The 17,908-nt window shown below is 39.6% G+C and overlaps 1 protein-coding gene across 2 annotated transcripts in view; it reads right to left on the bottom strand.

Annotated features, from left to right (window-relative positions):
• The window catches only part of LOC145481562 (leucine-rich repeat serine/threonine-protein kinase 1-like), a 33,992-nt gene extending 17,701 nt beyond the window's left edge, over positions 1-16,291 (bottom strand). Inside the window, exons 1-14 of one of the 2 annotated variants that reach the window (XM_081460063.1) lie at positions 16,059-16,291; positions 13,366-13,592; positions 12,751-12,791; positions 12,149-12,314; positions 11,172-11,210; positions 10,777-10,891; positions 8,502-8,759; positions 7,394-7,531; positions 5,835-6,199; positions 4,323-5,094; positions 2,684-3,601; positions 1,893-2,062; positions 883-1,028; positions 396-518 (exon numbers count right to left, since the gene is read on the bottom strand). In XM_081460063.1, the coding sequence (XP_081316189.1) occupies positions 396-518; positions 883-1,028; positions 1,893-2,062; positions 2,684-3,601; positions 4,323-5,094; positions 5,835-6,199; positions 7,394-7,531; positions 8,502-8,759; positions 10,777-10,891; positions 11,172-11,210; positions 12,149-12,314; positions 12,751-12,791; positions 13,366-13,567 (3,453 nt within the window). In that variant the 5' untranslated portion in view covers positions 13,568-13,592; positions 16,059-16,291. The other variant, XM_081460064.1, reaches the window with a different exon arrangement.
• Between the last annotated feature and the right edge of the window lie 1,617 nt (positions 16,292-17,908).

Genomic DNA, 17,908 nt, shown 5'->3' on the forward strand with positions numbered 1-17,908 from the left:
CAATTTAAAGCTAGGATTCAAGGATAGGGCTTGCTGTTAGATTTGATAGGCATAGCGTTTTAAGAGGGCTTCCGCATGTCTTAGTATATTTCGGTGTTTAATGTTTTAGAACTTCATTTGCTGGCTTAAAGTCTGTAGTAATTTTACGTAGCGTAATAATTAGTATAATAATATGTGTATTGATCAACAAAGTGTGTGTATTACTACAAAAAAATTACAGAACGTCCTGTAATCCAGCTCAACCATTCCCAGCCTTGCTGACATGTAATCCTCTTTGTCCATTACAACTGGAACTGCTCTCACACAATTAACACCAAAACGCAGACCAGACGTTAGGTAAGAACTGAAAGCCAGGGTAAGTCACAGGACATTCATGACGAATCAAGACAACAAACCTGGATATTGAGCAGCCATGGTTCAATTTCATTCACGCCTTGTTCACCGTCTGTGACTTTCCACATAGCGATGTACAGAGAGCGATGAGACAGGAAACATTGATGTGTGGCGTAATACTCTCGCTGGAAGACAAAATGTGATTATTGTGTTCGAAATTAGCTGTTGAAACGCACGCTACATACTAGTTATCCAACCCTTATGGAATATCCCCCGAGTCACCCGTATTTCTTGGTGTACACACCAGCCTTTAGGCGAGTGTGTATACCAAGAAAATACAAGTGACTCGTAGGACTCCATCGTGATGGTATACCACAAGAAAGCGTCGCTTAACTATTTTAGTAAAGTTACCACTTCGTCAAAGCAAAACTGACAATCAGATGTCAGTTTGCTTGCTTTGCTAAGTTCAATGGCACTCACCCCTCCCCTTCCCTACCCTCCCTTCCCTAACCTCCCTTCCCTACCCTCTCTTTCCCTTCCAAGCCTCACCTGTCCACCAAAGTCCCAGGTGCTGAATTTGATGCTTGTTCTGTTGTCTGCCCGCCCAAAGGCAAAATCAGTTTTCTTTGGATAGATCCAGTCACATACATCAACACCAACAGTGGAGATGTTCACCTCAGCTTTCTTAGAACGACCTAAAAAGGTGGGATATTGTTAAAATTAGTTGGGAGGAAATAAGTCAGGATATGTAAATTAAAGTACATACTAATAAAGTAAATAAAGGAGTAAAGAGTATGTAAATAAGGAGTAAATAAGTACGTACATACATTTAGAAGTAAATAATAGAGATAAATACTGGTAAATGTGAAGCCCCGTAAAATGATGATAAGCCACGAGCAAACAAAGCAAACGGGCAGCACTGAAAGCAAGAGTTGCTAACTCCTCCATACAGCCACTGAGCGGCCTCAATGCACAATCACAGTTCCGCGCCTAGATCGGATTAATCAGTAACCTTCGTACACATTCAACCAACCGGTGAATTCACGGTCACCAAGGACATCGATGAACAAACATCATGCCATGAGCGCGAACCAGTGGGAAAACAATCCAGAGTCCCCGATCGGGTTCGAAACTTTTCGAGGAATCTGAATTTTTTTTTGTTTTCGGACTGTCGTAGGCTCGCGGCATAGCGGATAACTATTCTACCATCAGAAGTAATTAAGTAAGGATACGCATTTCAACCTAAGAACTACTAACATGATCACTCCCAAAACGAACACAGCTTGTTTGCCGCATAAGGCCATGTTTTTTGTTCAGATAGAACGACAAAGCGTTATTATGACAGGGCACATGAATTGGCACAAAACTTGAGTCGCTTATTCGATCAGCAGCTGAATGTCTGAGCCCACGGTTTCTATTCACACACAATGTACAAAACTTTAAGCTGACGTGGTAACTTTGCCGGAAGTGCTTTTGCTCGCGCAAGCTAAAGGAACAAGGATGGTACGTTCTTCGAGAAAAGGCCAGTTTTGCAGCGAATACTACAGTTGTTCACGTACCGGTGATTGATCCAGCCCGCCTTTTCTTGACCTTTCTCTCTGTCCATCCCACAGGAGGAGAGTTCTGGTAGCTGCCTGTTCCCTCCTGTCTCAGCTGGTTCAACAATGTCGTCTTGCCGATGTTTGCAACTCCGACAAACATGAGTTTCATGCTTGGGTGAGGCTCAGACCTGACGAATTAAAGAAAGTACTAAACGGTTCCCTTCGTGAGATTTTTTTAACTCACTTATTGAAGGACAGCGATAGGTTTGAAACATGAACTGCCAAATATACCTATATGAAAGTAAAACCCGCATCCTCCATAAAGAGAGGATGACTAACGATGGCGAAGAGGGGAACGGATTACAATGCTAGATTCTGTAAATTGAGAGTACATCTTTCGTATTTATGACAGTTTCGAACAATAACTTGTGCATAAAACCTTCCTAACAGAACGCAGATAATTAGAGACTTAAAATAGTGGTTCGGTGTTGTAGAACAGTACTACTGTACTTGATAAATGAAAGGAACACATTAGGAAGTGAGAATGACAAAAGATAGATAGAATGGAAACGGACAATGATAAGCAAGATTCTCTTCCTGAAGTGTTGCGTTAATCTCGAGTCCAGATCTCCCACGGCCATGTGGAAGGGAGATCCAACTTTTCAGCGTCAAACAGAGTGAGATCTGTGTACGAGATTAGCGTTGCGTGACACCAGTCACGAAACAGATAGGTTGTGATGGTGACTGACTAAGTAGAAGCTGGTTGCATAAACCAGCTAAGATACGTTAAGAGTCAGTGGACACCTCACCTTTCTAGAACTGATCTTAGATATCCAACAATATCTTTGGTCTTCTTTCTTTCCAGTACACTAGGTTCGATATCCTGTAGCTGTAGTCCCTGGTACTGCAAGTCCCACAGTTCAGACAGAAGCCCAACTTCTGCGGGTAGGCGTGTGATTTTAGTGTTGCTCACGTGCAGTGAACCAAGCTTAGAGAGGACCCCTACATCCTTGGGTAAACTCCACAGCTCATTGCTGCTCAGATTTAAAGACTGTAAGCTGGGAAACAGAATGCCTGGGCTCCGTGCGTTCGCTGGAGATGTGTCTGCGGCAGACGCAACCGATGCAGGCCGATTCCGAGGAAGCACAAAGTGAACTTCTCCAAGCTTGTTGTTGTTCAAGTCCAGCCGCTTAAGATGCGCAAGAATCCTGTGCTTTGAATGCCGGCAAAGTCGTGCTTTGCCAACCTGCAGTCCATTCTCTGCACTAACTCGCCGCCTCATGCTCGGCCGCTGACCTTCAGTGACACTGTAACACTGACTCTCTGTCCCATTTCCATACGGGATATTTTCAGCTATGGGATGGAATGCGGTCAGGTTATTGTGCGACAAATCTAACGTCCCAAGTGAAGTGGGAAACAGAGCCAGTGAGGGAACTTCAGAAATGCTATTGTTTGATAAATTCAACGTTCCAAGATTGGTGGCCAAGCAAGACAAGCCCAAAGGAATCTTTGTTATTTGGTTGGCTGACAAATCAAGTTTTTGTAGAGAAGATCCTTTTGTGGGATCAATGTCTTCCTCTTCTGAATCAGAGTCTTCTATTTCGTCGCCATGTCGTGTTCCCCACAGTTGACTGTGATGATACATTTTCAGGGGATGACTTATTTTGCCGTTTGCTTCAACAGTTGGCATCTTGACTGGTTTTCTTTCCAAGGTTCCATTCACGTGGCTGTCAAAACGAAATAAATAAACAAGTAAATAAACAAACATACATACAAACAGACAAGCGAATGAACAAATAACAGCTTAGATATTTGTATATGCAATAGGAAAACATGTTGTTCAATTTGCAAATAACTGAATGAAAAAAATATATATATGGACTAAGACGAAGTCGTATTATCTGTTAATTATATTGCGTACAGAAGTGTCCAAATTACTTGTTACTTTGGTTACACATAATTTTGCGCGCGCAAGTATGTGATTTTTAGGGTGGCAATATTACGTGTGGGTTATTGACCAAGCGTGAGTGCAAGATGGATGGTTTTTGTTTTGTTTTGTTTTTTTTGCGCGCTTATGGACCGTTTATGGCCATCTTGTTCGCTCGGGTAGCTAATAACAGCAAAGGATTCATCTTGCCCGCTCACGGAGCTAGCTATATAATAACACACAACATTGTTGGATGAGGTTGAACATGATGATAGAGAGATTCAGAATTATCAGGGCCGAGATTTGTACTATCAGCTGAAGCTAGATGGCCGAGGTGGACATCACAAATCAGGGCGTTCATAAGGTCGCTAGTATGTGAAAGACTTCATCATTTTGGGTTTGACTTTGCATTCATTACGCTAGTCTCTACTACAGCTACATAACGTGCTAAAAACACAGGCACGCAATGCGTACAGAGAACCGTAGATACACGACTATAATATTATTATAGTTATTCTGACCTCAAGTCTACTAGCAAGCTGTCTTTGCTCAAAGACAGCACTTTAGCACGAGGAAGACTTGACGTTTTTCCATTTCCTCCACGTCCTCCTTGTCTTGCTTTCATAATTGGCAACTTCCTCACAAAATTTCCCTTCAGATCAAGTGATTTCAACACAGGGGCAGTCCACATCTCGAAGGGAAGATTCTGTATATCGTTGTAGGAAACGTTCAGATATTTCAGCATCGGCAATTCAAACAGACAAGTAGGCAGGGACGTTAGGTCATTGTGGTGTAACTCAATGTCTTCTAAGTGAGGGCAGTTCCAGCCTGATTCAGCATAAGTGAAATCCTGCTCGCCTTCTTCAAAAGCAAGATTTTCCTGAATGTTCTCGCACGAACTGTACGGTTTCTTTCCAGCTTTTAAAGTATTCTTTTGCGCCAAATCTTTTTTGCCTCCAAGCCAAAGACTGGGAAGACCAGAAATGGAGTTTTCCGACGCATTTAGAGTTTTCAACGAAGGCATCTGAAATAACACAATTGGCAGCTTCACAAGCTTGTTGGATGAAACATCCACTCGCGTTACAGTTTTAAGTGACGGGTGTAGCCCAGTAACCATCCCATCATATGGATTAATTGTACTGGCAGCCAGAAAAATCCACTGATACTCCAACTTTGGAAGTGTCATGTTATTCCAGAGTAAAGAGATGGGTATCGCTTCCAATCTCCAGATCTCTTCAGCACTGTTGCTTGTTCTTGATGGGTGAAGATTATGTTCCTGGTCAACTTGAGCACCTATCAATCAAGAAAACGAATGCATAACAAAGATTCACCTTTTCACGAGTGTCTCGGTGGGTTTCACTGATAGCTGACAAATGGAGCATCTTAAACTGAAAAATCCGAGAACTGCAAAATTTACTAATACCCGAGATATGGACTGAAATTTCAACTGACAGTTGAGAAATCACCAAAAAACTATAGGGAAGTGATGTACACATGGATGGGTGCTGAATTGAAAAAAATATGGTGCCCCTTTGGTCTTTCCCTCTTTCAAATTCATGGCAGTTTAACATGTCTTTAGAGTCATAAGCTCCAAAGAGTCTCCCACATTTATTTAAATATGACCCTGTGGAAATCCTGATTTATGATTTGAATTTAGCCCCCTATTCTCTGATAAGCCCCCACCCTCCACCCTACTAAAAGATCTTGAAAAGAAATACATCCCCCTAGGACTTAATACAGCATCAATGGTATTGACAGTGGGTAAGCAAGCATACTCAATACAAGATTTTACAAATCAATCTTTTGGACTGCGTATCTAGGCTCGATCACCAGCCGCTGTTCGGGAAAGGAGTGACCACACACGAGAGAGCGGCGGAAATCAAGCCTACTGGGTATCCAGCAACAAGCAAGATATCCACTTTTCAGCTTTCAAAACTTTCGTCTGGACTTCAACTGGGCTTGACAAAGAAATGTGTGGAAAATGTGACATGAAACTGCCTCCTTAAGTTCTATGTACTTTCACAATACATTACCTCGTTGAAGCAGGATCATTATCATTTCAGTATTATCAGCTAAGATGGCAGAATTCAGGCACTTGTGATCAATGTCTTCAGCTCCGTTACTTAACAATAACTTCAACATTTCCAAGTCACCCTGACGACAGGCAATCTCCAGAGGGGAAGATGTGCTAGCACCAAGATTCTCCTGTGATTCAGTTGTATTATTCTCTCCGTGATGACTTTCCGTGCCAGCAGAAAGGTTGACATCTGCACCATGTTTTATGAGTAAGCTAACAACATCTCTATAACCAACTGTGACGGCATTGTGTAAGGCTGTCTGCCCCATGATGTTTCTCGTATTTGCAGAAATTGTCAAGTTTGCCTGGCATGGCCCAGCACTGTAAAAAGTGGAAAGGTAAACAACCCATTAACAGCCACCATTCCTACTCCTTTAAGTATCTGGAATTGAATCCCAGCAAGCTCAAAGAATTTTCTTTACTTCACATGGTCCCCCATATTCTTTCTAGGGCTAATGCTCAGAGCGAAAAACTTGGGCTCCAAATTACTTTAATTTCTTAGTCAGAGTGAATTCTCTACGTTCTAGTTTCTAACACTAGTGCTGTGTGACCCCAGGGGGAGGGCGGTAGCTCCTTATTTGGGTTATACAGGGACATGCCACTGGACAGGGTATGGTTTTTTGGCCTCACTGTCCTGAACAGGGTATATAATTTTACTCTCCTCTGTCCTAAACACGGTCAGAACATGTCCCAAACAGGGTATGGCATTACAAGCCCAGAGATGTTAACCGACCATTACAAGGTCATCAATCAACATTGGATCATTTTCAAGTCAAGAACCCTATTGTTATCTGTACCCTTTAATTCGAATCATTTTCCCACTTATCAGTATTATAACAAGCTCGCGTGTACGGACAGAATAGATCATACTGGTGTTGTCCTACACATGGTAGGGTTTATAGAGTATTCTTGTTTTAAACAGGGTCAGGATTTCAAAACTGCAGTAGCACCCCTATACCCAAACATGGGTCAAGTACCCCCCTCAGGTGTGTGGCACATCATTGCGCTTTCAATGTTGTCCCCTTTGATTATGCACAGGCCTCTCCAAAGTAAATACCACCCACAAGCAGAACAAGACACTTGCATTAAAGGCAGTTCCTCTATGTAGACACCAGTGCTACCAGACATCAATCTCACATTTAATGACACCTCCCGTACACTAATAAACAGACAACCCCCTTAACCACGCAGAACCTTCCTAATGTCAGACAACTCCAATAAGCCAACACTTCTAAGCTAAAGGACAGCAACCTCCTGTCCCCTAAGTCAACAATATCCCAAGCAATTATGTCTCCTCGTGTACTAATATTATATTTATCCATCTTCTACATTCTTATATGAGAAGTAAGCATTCTTTCCTACATGGATGTAACCCTAAATTTATTATCACATATTATATCATTATCTATCACAACTTTCTTGAATTCTAACCAAACCCTGTGAAAATTATACACCCAACAGACACATCCCTTGTGCAGACCACTACAGCAGAAAAAAGAGATTTAAGCCACTCACCACCTGTGATGACAGTCTAAAAGTTGCTCAACAACCTTTACAAAGCCTCCCTGTGCAGCGAGGTGGAGAGCAGTCATGCCACTTGATGTACGAAGGGTCATGTCAATCTTGCTGCAAGGAGCCAACTCCTCACCCTCTCTGGGGATCAAACAAGAAACATGAACCAGTAAATTAGAATACCTACATTAAGGATATCAGGGCTGACATGGTTGAAAGTGATTTATGAGAAAACAATTTTTTATCACTTTTCATAAGTTTTTGCCTTGTATATATATCCGAAGTTAGCAAACAGCCCAGGTACACTTTGCACTTCCAATAATAACAAACCACAAAACTCACAAAACCACTGACTTGGTATGCTGGAAGAACACAAGAAGAGGATGTTACTCAGTCATCTTTTCCTTCAATGAAAAATTATACTAAAAGACCTTAAAACCAAAGATGACTACAACCAAAGCACTTTTGTTTTCAAAGCATTTCTATTCCAAGATAATTCTTCTTGAGATTCATTTCTTAGCAAGCAAATCTTCAATTCTCATTCACTTATTACTGCCAGCTTAGCACAGTTAAGTTTTGAAGACATGATTGATCATCACAGTTATATACACAACCTAAGCAGTTAAGTTTTCTTTTAGAGATATTCTTGCCTAAAAGGAAAATAAAGGGGTGTAATCAATATATAAGCTTAAATAATTTCCTAAAAATGAAAATCATACTCACCAAACGGGCGAGTAATCAATGATTTGTACTCACCCAGCACTTTTCACACTCGCATTGGTGAGCAGGAAAGGGTTAATTTCCGACACTGTAATAAATCTCTTATTATCCAAGCTTACTCAGGACAGTACTGGGAAAAGACAAAATGATGTAATGTGCCTTTTGTCTTTTCTGAATGGACCTCACTGCACCCAATCTGCACTCTGCCTTGACCTAGGGTCAATAACATTCTCCCAGGGTGGCCCATGCCATTTGCTTGGTTAATAAGACACTTATTGACTCACCAATAAACCGAGTATTTAGCGGCTAGAAGAACAATTAAAAAGCTCTGTGCCCTTCCAACATCCTACACAACTGGTATGCTAAAACTATATGCAACATCACCACTTACCTAGGAACTTGCAGGATGCTCTTAATAATCTCCTCATTCTCTTCACCTGCTGCCACATGAAGAGCTGTGGAATTGTCCATCTTACTAGGAATATTGACTGTGTGCGGCATAGTCTGAACCATGAGTCTCACCAGCTCAACGTTCCCACTAAGGCAAGCAGCATAGAGAGGAGCAATTCCTGTGATAGTGTTTGGGGAGCCATCTGCACCTCTATCCAAAAGGACCTTTACAACTTCAAGATGGCCACCCTGACAAGCCCTAGGGAAAACATGATGAAAGTTCTCAATTGAATGGTTGAGGATAGACAACTAGTATTAATGGTGATTTGAGATAGTTATCAGGATTCTCCTTTCATTTTGGGAGTGGCTTGAATTAGGAAGGTCATGTTCTATGAAGAACTGACTGCCACACTGCAGTGCAAGGAAAAACTGCAGAGAGAACCTGACTGAAAAGAAATAAAAAAATATGATAATAATAATAATAATAATAATAATAATAGTAATAATAATAAAAAGGTTCTTATTGCGCATTTAGAATTCTCAATGTGCTTACAATTGCATATGATTAAAAAGAATAAAAACCTAACTAAAAGATGCAATTAAAATATACCCTGCAAAGCTAAATAATTAAGGTATCATGGTAGGTGGATTGACAGTGTTTGGAAATCGCGCTCTTACGCTGGCGCTTTGAAAGAAAACCCCATCAACCTATACATTTTCTGGAAGCTTAATAGTTATAGAACACAATCATATCTTTGAAATTTTCTAAAAAGTTATTGTCGCAGTGATATTAAAAGAAATACTCAGAAACACTGCTTCGCTTAAACTGGTTCGCTTCCGTGCGTGAATTATTGGAACGGCGTGATTTACATCGGAAATGTTTCCTCACACATCACCCTCAAAAATCGTGTCTGAGATTTTCCAGATGTGGTTTGGTTTTTTTCTACACCCTCCTAAACTTTGATATTTTTAATGCAGACATTTCCATCTACAAAAGAGGCCATAACTTTGAAATGGAAGCAAAATTAAACAAAGCCTGACACGGTTTTCGAAGGAGGTATCCTAGAACATACCTGCAGTTTTTCAGCCAATTCCATCGGAAGACGCGCGTAAACGAACTAAAAATGTTTATACTTACATGCAATTTTATTTTATCGAGAAAAACACAAAAAACCTTTTATGAGATTTGTATGAATAGGTGTTAAAAATCCCCTCCGCAATGACAGATGTCGGCATGGGTCAGTTTACCACAACAATGGGTTATGACAACTTGAAATAAACAGACGACTAATATTCTGGCACGGAAACCCGCGTCGCAGTGAAGTCGTCCGAGAAGGGACAAACTACAAGTTAAACTGCCGTGATCTTTTACTTAAAAGATTTCATCGGCGGCATTGGTGTTATGTTGCTTAAGTTTAGGCTCCTTCGTTCTCCAGACATTTTTTGAAACCATGCCTCGTGAAGCCAAAAAGCATGAAAAAGAGGAAATCTCAAGGTCTACATTGTCAACATCTATATCTGCGCTTGACTCTCTCGTTGTGGAAGTTTTGGAATTGCGTCCGCTCTACAACAATTTCGTGCGACTAGCACTTGTTGTATTTTGTCCTTTAGCTTCATTGACGGGACTAGTGTCCTCGAGTTTCTTTCAACCATTCTTCTTGGTTACAGTGCGACCCACAGTTGCTCAGAGCCAAAGATCTTGTTCAACGCTGAACCTGTGGGTTTCACCAGATTTTCGCCTCTTCGGCCTCTTTGAAGATGAAAATGGGCAAGAATTTTTCGCCCTGACATAAAGAAAATTTGACAAGAACGAAAGCCAACTTGCAATGAAACAACCAGATCAAGAACAGTTCGCGTGCACATATGAAATATCACACCACAATTCACGTTACTTGTGACAACTGGTGGTGAATTTTAATTAGAGGTGTCAACGTGCTGTAAGGGGTTGATAATATTCAAAAATAGTTTTTTTGCTTTAACTTAAAAAGTAAAAAAGCCCTTTCTCCCATTCTTTTTGCAAAATATTTATCTCAGTCTTCTCAATTTGAACAGCCAAAAAAAGATTTTTCGCATTTTTCGTAAAAATCCACCTACCATGATACCTTAATAGTATATCATTTTGACTTAATCATGGTATTCTCCTCCACTCCCCGTGGAGCATAGGATGAGGTCCATTGAAGCCACCAGAAATATATAATTTTAACAAGTCAAAACGTTTAGAACATAACTTGACACACATCGCTTACTTACAAAAAAAGAATTATTTTTTTACATACTTGTAAAGAAGTGTACTCCCTCCTTGGTACAACTTGTTGATAGTAACTGCACTAGCTTCTTCAAGCAGCTCTTTCACTCTTGGTAAATCACCAACCGTACAAAAGCGATAAAGTTCTGGGAAAATGCAAAACAAAAAACAAACAAAAAAACAAAAAAAACAAGACAATAAAATACACTTTTGGTCAAGAACGGATGTCCATTTGGCAACACCTGAGTCAGAAAGAAGCCACTTTTATGAAAAACAGATTGAAACAGCTTGTTAAGTCTGTTTGGGGGTAATATGGGTCTTATGTTCTTTTTTGCAAGTTTAAGGATCTTGCCTTTGTCTTTGAATGTAAACTTGGAAAAAAGGGAAGTCACATCCCCCAGTATGGTGCCGAATAGCTGTACACACCTTGAGATACTTCTTCTTCCCTCGTAGCTCTTCTGATACCTACAAAATATCAGGGAACCTGTTAGCTGTTAGGTATTACACACACAATATCAATGCTTTGTATTCAGAAGCCTAACAGTGCTAATAATGGTGCTAAATACATTTGACACTTAAATAAAGTTATTATTATTATTATTATTATTATTATTATTATTATTATTATACTGCTTATCATAAACACTTCAAGCATTGACTAGACGATTGGAAAACTGTTAAATGGAATGCATAAACTGCTCATCACAGACTTGAAAAGAAACACCTACAAAGGTATTACCAATAATTTACAAGTATATTGCAATTCATACACTCTCATAATCACATATTAGCATATTACAGTACATTCCACCAGGTTTTAAGTGTTTTGAGGGTGTGATTCAAAATTTATTTTTCCTTCTGAAGGGTACTAGCCCAATTTTGCCTTGCTCACCTGTTTACTTAAACTGACCACTGGTGTCAGGAAGCCGAAGGGCTATGTGGCAAGTGCACTTCCCAGACAAATAAATAAATATCACTGAAGACTTTGTGGGGCCCAACCAGCCTTTAGCCTCAAATAGGCTAAAAGGAATATCAGTAGTACAAATAAAATGTAAACTAACAATGAACATTTGAGTTTGAACATCCTACAACTAAGTAGCATGGTACCAAATGGTGTGTGCATAAAATCTGTTTAATTCACAACAAAGGAATTTGACCTTACTGGCAGACTTTTGACTCATGTTTAAATTGACAAGACTTTGAACTATCTTTCAAAGAATGATCAAAAAGGAGAGAGAACATCTCGGATTCAAAACATGGAGGGAGGCAGAGGTTGCAGCAAACTTTGAGGAGATGGATTGAGAGCCTCAACCTCCATGAGAAGAGAAGGGAAAGATGATGATAATGAACTATCTTTCACTGATGATCTGCAAAACATTAAGAGATCATAAATAGCAACATACCTTCGACAGTCTTTAGGTAATCCCCACATTCATATTCATGCGCTTCATATGCTACCTCCATGGCTGTCTTGCCTTCCTTGTTCTTGATATCTATACTTGCACCCGCATCAACGAGGACTTTGAGACAACGGCGGTGACCATTACGAGCAGCATGATGAAGGGCAGTCTGTCAATCAAACAAAAACTAAACCTTTTAATAAGTGTTATCTAAGAGTAGCCATATGATATTTATAAACTTCAGAATGTACCTATAGCTATATGTATGGCACAGTTTTCAACTGAGTGTCATAAAACCAAAACCAAAGTAATCACTCTAGCCAGTCAGAGGACACAGACAATACAGTGAATCAATCAAAACTTGAGGTAATTACATGTAGCCGATGCAAAGTGCCGGAAAATGAGTGCCAGTGAGTCAAGATTGGTTTAGATTTTTTTCTGACTGGATGAAAAAGGGGCACAAGGTTTTTAACCCAGTCATGTGGCTTAGCTGATGCAAAACCAATTCCTTTTTGATGCTCAAATGGAAACTGTCAATCACATTGAGACAAAGTGAGATAATTAGGTAAAAAACAAAACAAAACAAGGTTTGTCCCTAAACCTACAGAGCAGTTGTCCTCTTGAGAAGATTGCAAGTCTGCATCGCCTGTTGAAAATGAACAAAGTTCATGAAATGTCAGAAATTTTTCCATTATCAATTACAAAATTATAACTACAGAATAATACCCTATTAAATTATATTTTAGCATTTTTAGGTGATATGTTATAATTAGCAGACAGTCATTTTTAATTATTTAATTTTATTAATTAATTTATTTTCAATTTATTGGGTGTGTGTATAAAAGTCTACTGTAACCAAATTCACAATCACCCAATCAAAAGCCTTGTCTACCATCCTGATATCCTGCAGTATCAACTCACTGTCCTTATATTATTGGCTAATTTATCATGGTCAAAGTGCTGAATTTGAGAAGGGTAAAATACCTAATTATACCTTTCTTGGCAGCATATCAGGCTCATTTGGTCTTGCTATAGGTGCCATATTGTCTAATATGCTGCTGTTAAGCATACTAAAAACGTATTCATGATTAAGTGTAAATAATATTCAGCAGGAAGGATGATCACAAACATTTTCACATAAGACTTGCAAAGTTGAGAAATAGTTAAGAATCATGCCAATAATACTATTGTAAACATGTAAAATGGTAACACCAGAGTACCTTTCCAATCCAACAACTCTTTCAAACAATCCACACTGTCATGAAGTGCAGCAGTGTGTAGGGGTGTTAACCCACGAGGATCTGGACTATTAGCCTCTCCGTGGACCCCTGCTTGAAGGAGAGACTTCAGGAGGTCACGTTGATCATAGATTGCTGCCTGATGTAACAGCTCCCCTTGAAAAACAAATACTAGAGCAGCCATTTAAAGGAAGTGCAACACTTGATCTCTACAAAGAATGGATGAAGTTAGTGTTAGTAATTACCCCCTCTACGCCCTGCCACTGGAGATCCAAAGACAATAAGTCCCACAGAGCTCATGTTTGGGACTCAAGCAGGGACAGAGGGTCACAAGAGGGAAAGAAACATTCAGGGCAAGAGTTGGGGAAGGAGGGATGAGCAGAAAGCAAAGCAGCTGAAAAAAGTGTGATGACAAACAAAGGTGAGCGATGAGGTGAGAAGCATAAATGGAAGGAAAGTGAAAAGGTTAATTGCTGAGTTCCAGAGAGGATTTCTGCCAATTTTAACTTGTCGCAGACTATAACATTTGTCCATTATGTTCCTGATCAAGGTGGTATTTGTTGGTCTATGTGAAGGGAGGCTGAACAAATGAAATTTAAAACCAAGACACAATAAAATCAATGACCGCCTGCTGAAAGAAAAAGTTAAAGGTCGCCAGTTTGCAGAAAGGCAAAATACTGCTAATTACATGTCAATGTTAAGTTCTTTCAGTCTAACTATCCTATTGTCTCAGGAAGCTGCAAAAAACACTGCTTTACTGGCCATATTGTTACTGATCCATTAACATAAATTTACCATCAGATGGTCTTTAAAGCTAATTTTATATGATCACTTAGAAATACAACACACAATCATGGATGTGGCATGTCAAAAGCAAACAGTGAATAATTTATCCCCCCGATGAAAGTGAAGAATGATCATCGCAGTAATTTTTTTTTTTAAGCAAATGGAAAGAAGAAGCCTGAAAAAAATCAGGGCTTCAACGGGATTCGAACCCGTGACCTCCACGATACCGGTGCGATGCTCTACCAACTGAGCTATGAAGCCGCACATTGGGAGCGAGGTCAATTAATTGAGTTCATATCTTCCCGTGAGGAGTGAAATGATGTGAAGTATATATGAAATCATTCATATTTGAATTATCACATCATTTCACTCCTCACGGGAAGATATGAACTCAATTAATTGACCTCACTCCCAATGTGCGGCTTCAGAGCTCAGTTGGTAGAGCATCGCACCGCACCACTATCGCGGAGGTCACGGGTTCAAATCCCGTTGAAGCCCTGATTTTTTTCAGGCTTCTTCTTTCCATTTGCTTAAATTGGAAAATTTACTGCGATGATCAATCTTCACTTTCATCTACAACCGCAGTTCAAATATGAATTATTTCATATATACTTCACAATTTATCCCCCCATTAACCTTCTTTAAAATGCCATATTCATGGCATCATACTTCTTTTATAGCCTGACATAGCCAAAACATATGTAAATTATGCAAGAGATGCATAGTCGACAACTATTGTCACTCATGAGTACACAGAAAACACCCTTCTCCACTCATGAGCAAAGTTTATCCATATTGATCACTATATTTGATTAAAAATTTATCAGATTCCATTATGTATTAATTAAGATTGTATGCAATTAATTGAGGTTTTTCTAGAACTGATTACCATGACATACTTTACATACAATAAAACCATTCTTGCTTAAGAATAGAAATTCAGGGTTAAAAGTGTAAGTGAACTAAGTCAAGGGATTTTCTTTTTTGCTTCTCCAGTACCTGAGAAACATCAGTACCACAGATTATTTATTTTGCAATTTTATTTTTCGTCAATAAAATATTTATAAAAACCGGCCTGATGAAAATACCGTGGTCATATGCAAAACAAGCTTATGATAAAAACAAGGACAAAACGAAATTCAGTTCACTATTTGAGCATCCTTTCCAATTTGAACAAATATATTTTCATAATGGCATACTTTTGGCATTTTTTATGACCGTTTACATAGAGATATAGACATGAAAAATGAATTAAGCCTTATTCTATATTATCCAGCATCGATTACTAGAACTTATAACTTTTGGAAATATAAGCAGTATTGGAAATATAAGCTCATGTAACTGTTCGACATCGCTCAATTCCTCTACAAATCAGGTGTTGAGAAATTGTCATCCCAGGGAATAACCTGGGGATAACAAATGAAACAAAGCCCTCTGATTAAGAGATCAAAAATCTTTCGATATGAATTTAAGGCTTAAAGAGAGTCGAAAAACGAAATAATCCCATTATTTGCATCGTGCAGCAGTCCGACTTTTTATTTTAGAATCGCAGTCGTGTTCGTCATTCAAATTACTTTGATAGTGCTACACACTGTCTTCAACAGTTCGCCAGTACAATTGGTTGAAAATAAAATTTCCATTATACGGTCGTTCGAGCCTCATCTTGATTAGAAATTTCTCCTTGTTGAATGGGTTGAAATATTATGCATTAAAACGATCGAGTGTTATGTTTGTTTACGTATACACCTCGTGCGGACTGAAGATCGAGATGCCTATATCGGTATTTTGGCGACGGCTATAGTAAGGCATATAATTTTAGAATGCTAATGCATTGTCAAGAACACTGCTTTCCCAGATTATCGTGGAAGAAGCAAAATAAGTCTACTCACCTCTTATTTCAATAGGTGGGGAAATTAGACGTTAACAATCCACCGGGAAGTGAAATTTGCCTCGTTGACGGCATTTTTACGTCTTCGGTTATCTTTTTGGCGTCGGAGAATTATTCCACTATACAACAATATTACCAATGTCACTCGTGCGTGTTTCTGGGAGGCATTCTAGAGTCAAAATCAGCCCACTCGAACTGACAGAGAGCTTTCTTCGAAAAGACGGACATCAGCTAAATGTGAGCGAAGGTTGGGGATAGGAGAGCAAATTTCAACTTGGTAGGGGAGGCTGGTGTAGCGAGGCTCGCAATGCGAAAGCTCACAAGAAACTGAAATACTGTAACCTTTTTTCTAATACATGTATTCAAAACTTGGAAAAAAATATCCTACACTGACGCGAAAGAAACTAACATAAATGAAAATGACCGATTTATTGTCAAATCTCACATCTTCCGGCTAGCCCACCGGAAGGACTTCAACAAAAAGGAGCTAAAAATAGTCGGAAGCACAAAGACTACATATACGGCGAAGTTGAATCAACCGCTATTCTAATTTGGACAGGATTTTTTTTCCACCGTGATGTATCGACAATCATAAAACGTTTTTATGAAAAATATTCCGGTTCGATCACTGAAACATTCTGACTAGTTTCTGCCATTTGAGTCTGACTTCCGGTCTGTAAGAGGCCTCGCTTGCGCTGTGAGTCTTGTTCAAATATTCGGAAATTATGGAAGACGAACTCTCTCGCTGGATTCAGGAAACTGTATTTGCTTCTTACATGGAAGAATGCCAAATTTTTAACAGATTGGATAGCTCTTATGGCTATGATTACGATTTTTCCCAGGAATTTTCTGGCAACGATTTGTCGGCGAGGAAAAGGAAGCTCGCGTCGTGTGAAGATGTCGACACGGTTTCGGCGGGAAAACAAGCGAGGAACAGTTAAATCATGAAAGTCCTTTGCTAAGGCATTGTGGTTTCTTCAAACGATGAAGATTAGGAAATGCGTTCTAAAAGGAGTTTGCAGTTTGGAAACGACGGAAAAGTAAAGCTTGGGAACCCAGGTCAGAGTTGTGGATACCTCTTTTCAGAAATTTGACCTGACAATTCAACTGGGACCATTCCTTCTTCGTGAACGCGATTCTTTCTGAGATATTTTCTCCTGTGTAGACTGCAATGTGGCGCTTGAAATTTGTGCTCCAATTGTTTAATTTTGGTGGGAAATTACAAGAAGCAGCGGACCAAAAAAACTTAATGCCCCCGGCAGGCCGGAGGAATGGCAGCCATATTGCCAAGGCAACGCTCAAGCGACGTGCAAAGGTTCACGAAGAGTAAAACAATGTCAATAAGGTAGACGAGATATTCGTTTGTTTTTCGATCAACTCCAACGTTATCCTGCGCCTTGGAGAAAAGCACTTTGTTGTCTTTTAAATCGGTTTCGTGTTCGTATTTCAGCCCAGTCTTCTACTTACTCAATATTCTGGTTTAGAGGAAAAATGGAGTTTTAAGCTTATATTATTGTTAGTAAATTTTTAAATTGATTAAGTTGCAATGACTTGAAGGAAACAAGGTGAATGGGTGGATTTTCAACACTCATAAACAAGTCTTTTTAGATATTAAACTCAGGAGATAAAATATGGGAGGATCAATGATCAGCACCGTTAGCTGCTGCTTATAAGGTCCCCCCTGCTTATCAGCCCCCCCCCCCCCAGGGTTATAGGCCCATCTACCTGTAGATCAAAAAATACATCCGGTTACCCCCCAAATATAAGCCCAGCTCTAGCTTTCCTTGTTCTGAATTTGTTTTATTACGATGTTTTAAAGCTTATTACCGGCAAATGAAAAACACAGGGACT

This window comes from Orbicella franksi, chromosome 3, assembly GCF_964199315.1.
Source record: "Orbicella franksi chromosome 3, jaOrbFran1.1, whole genome shotgun sequence".
NCBI classification, from domain to species: Eukaryota; Metazoa; Cnidaria; class Anthozoa; order Scleractinia; family Merulinidae; genus Orbicella; species Orbicella franksi.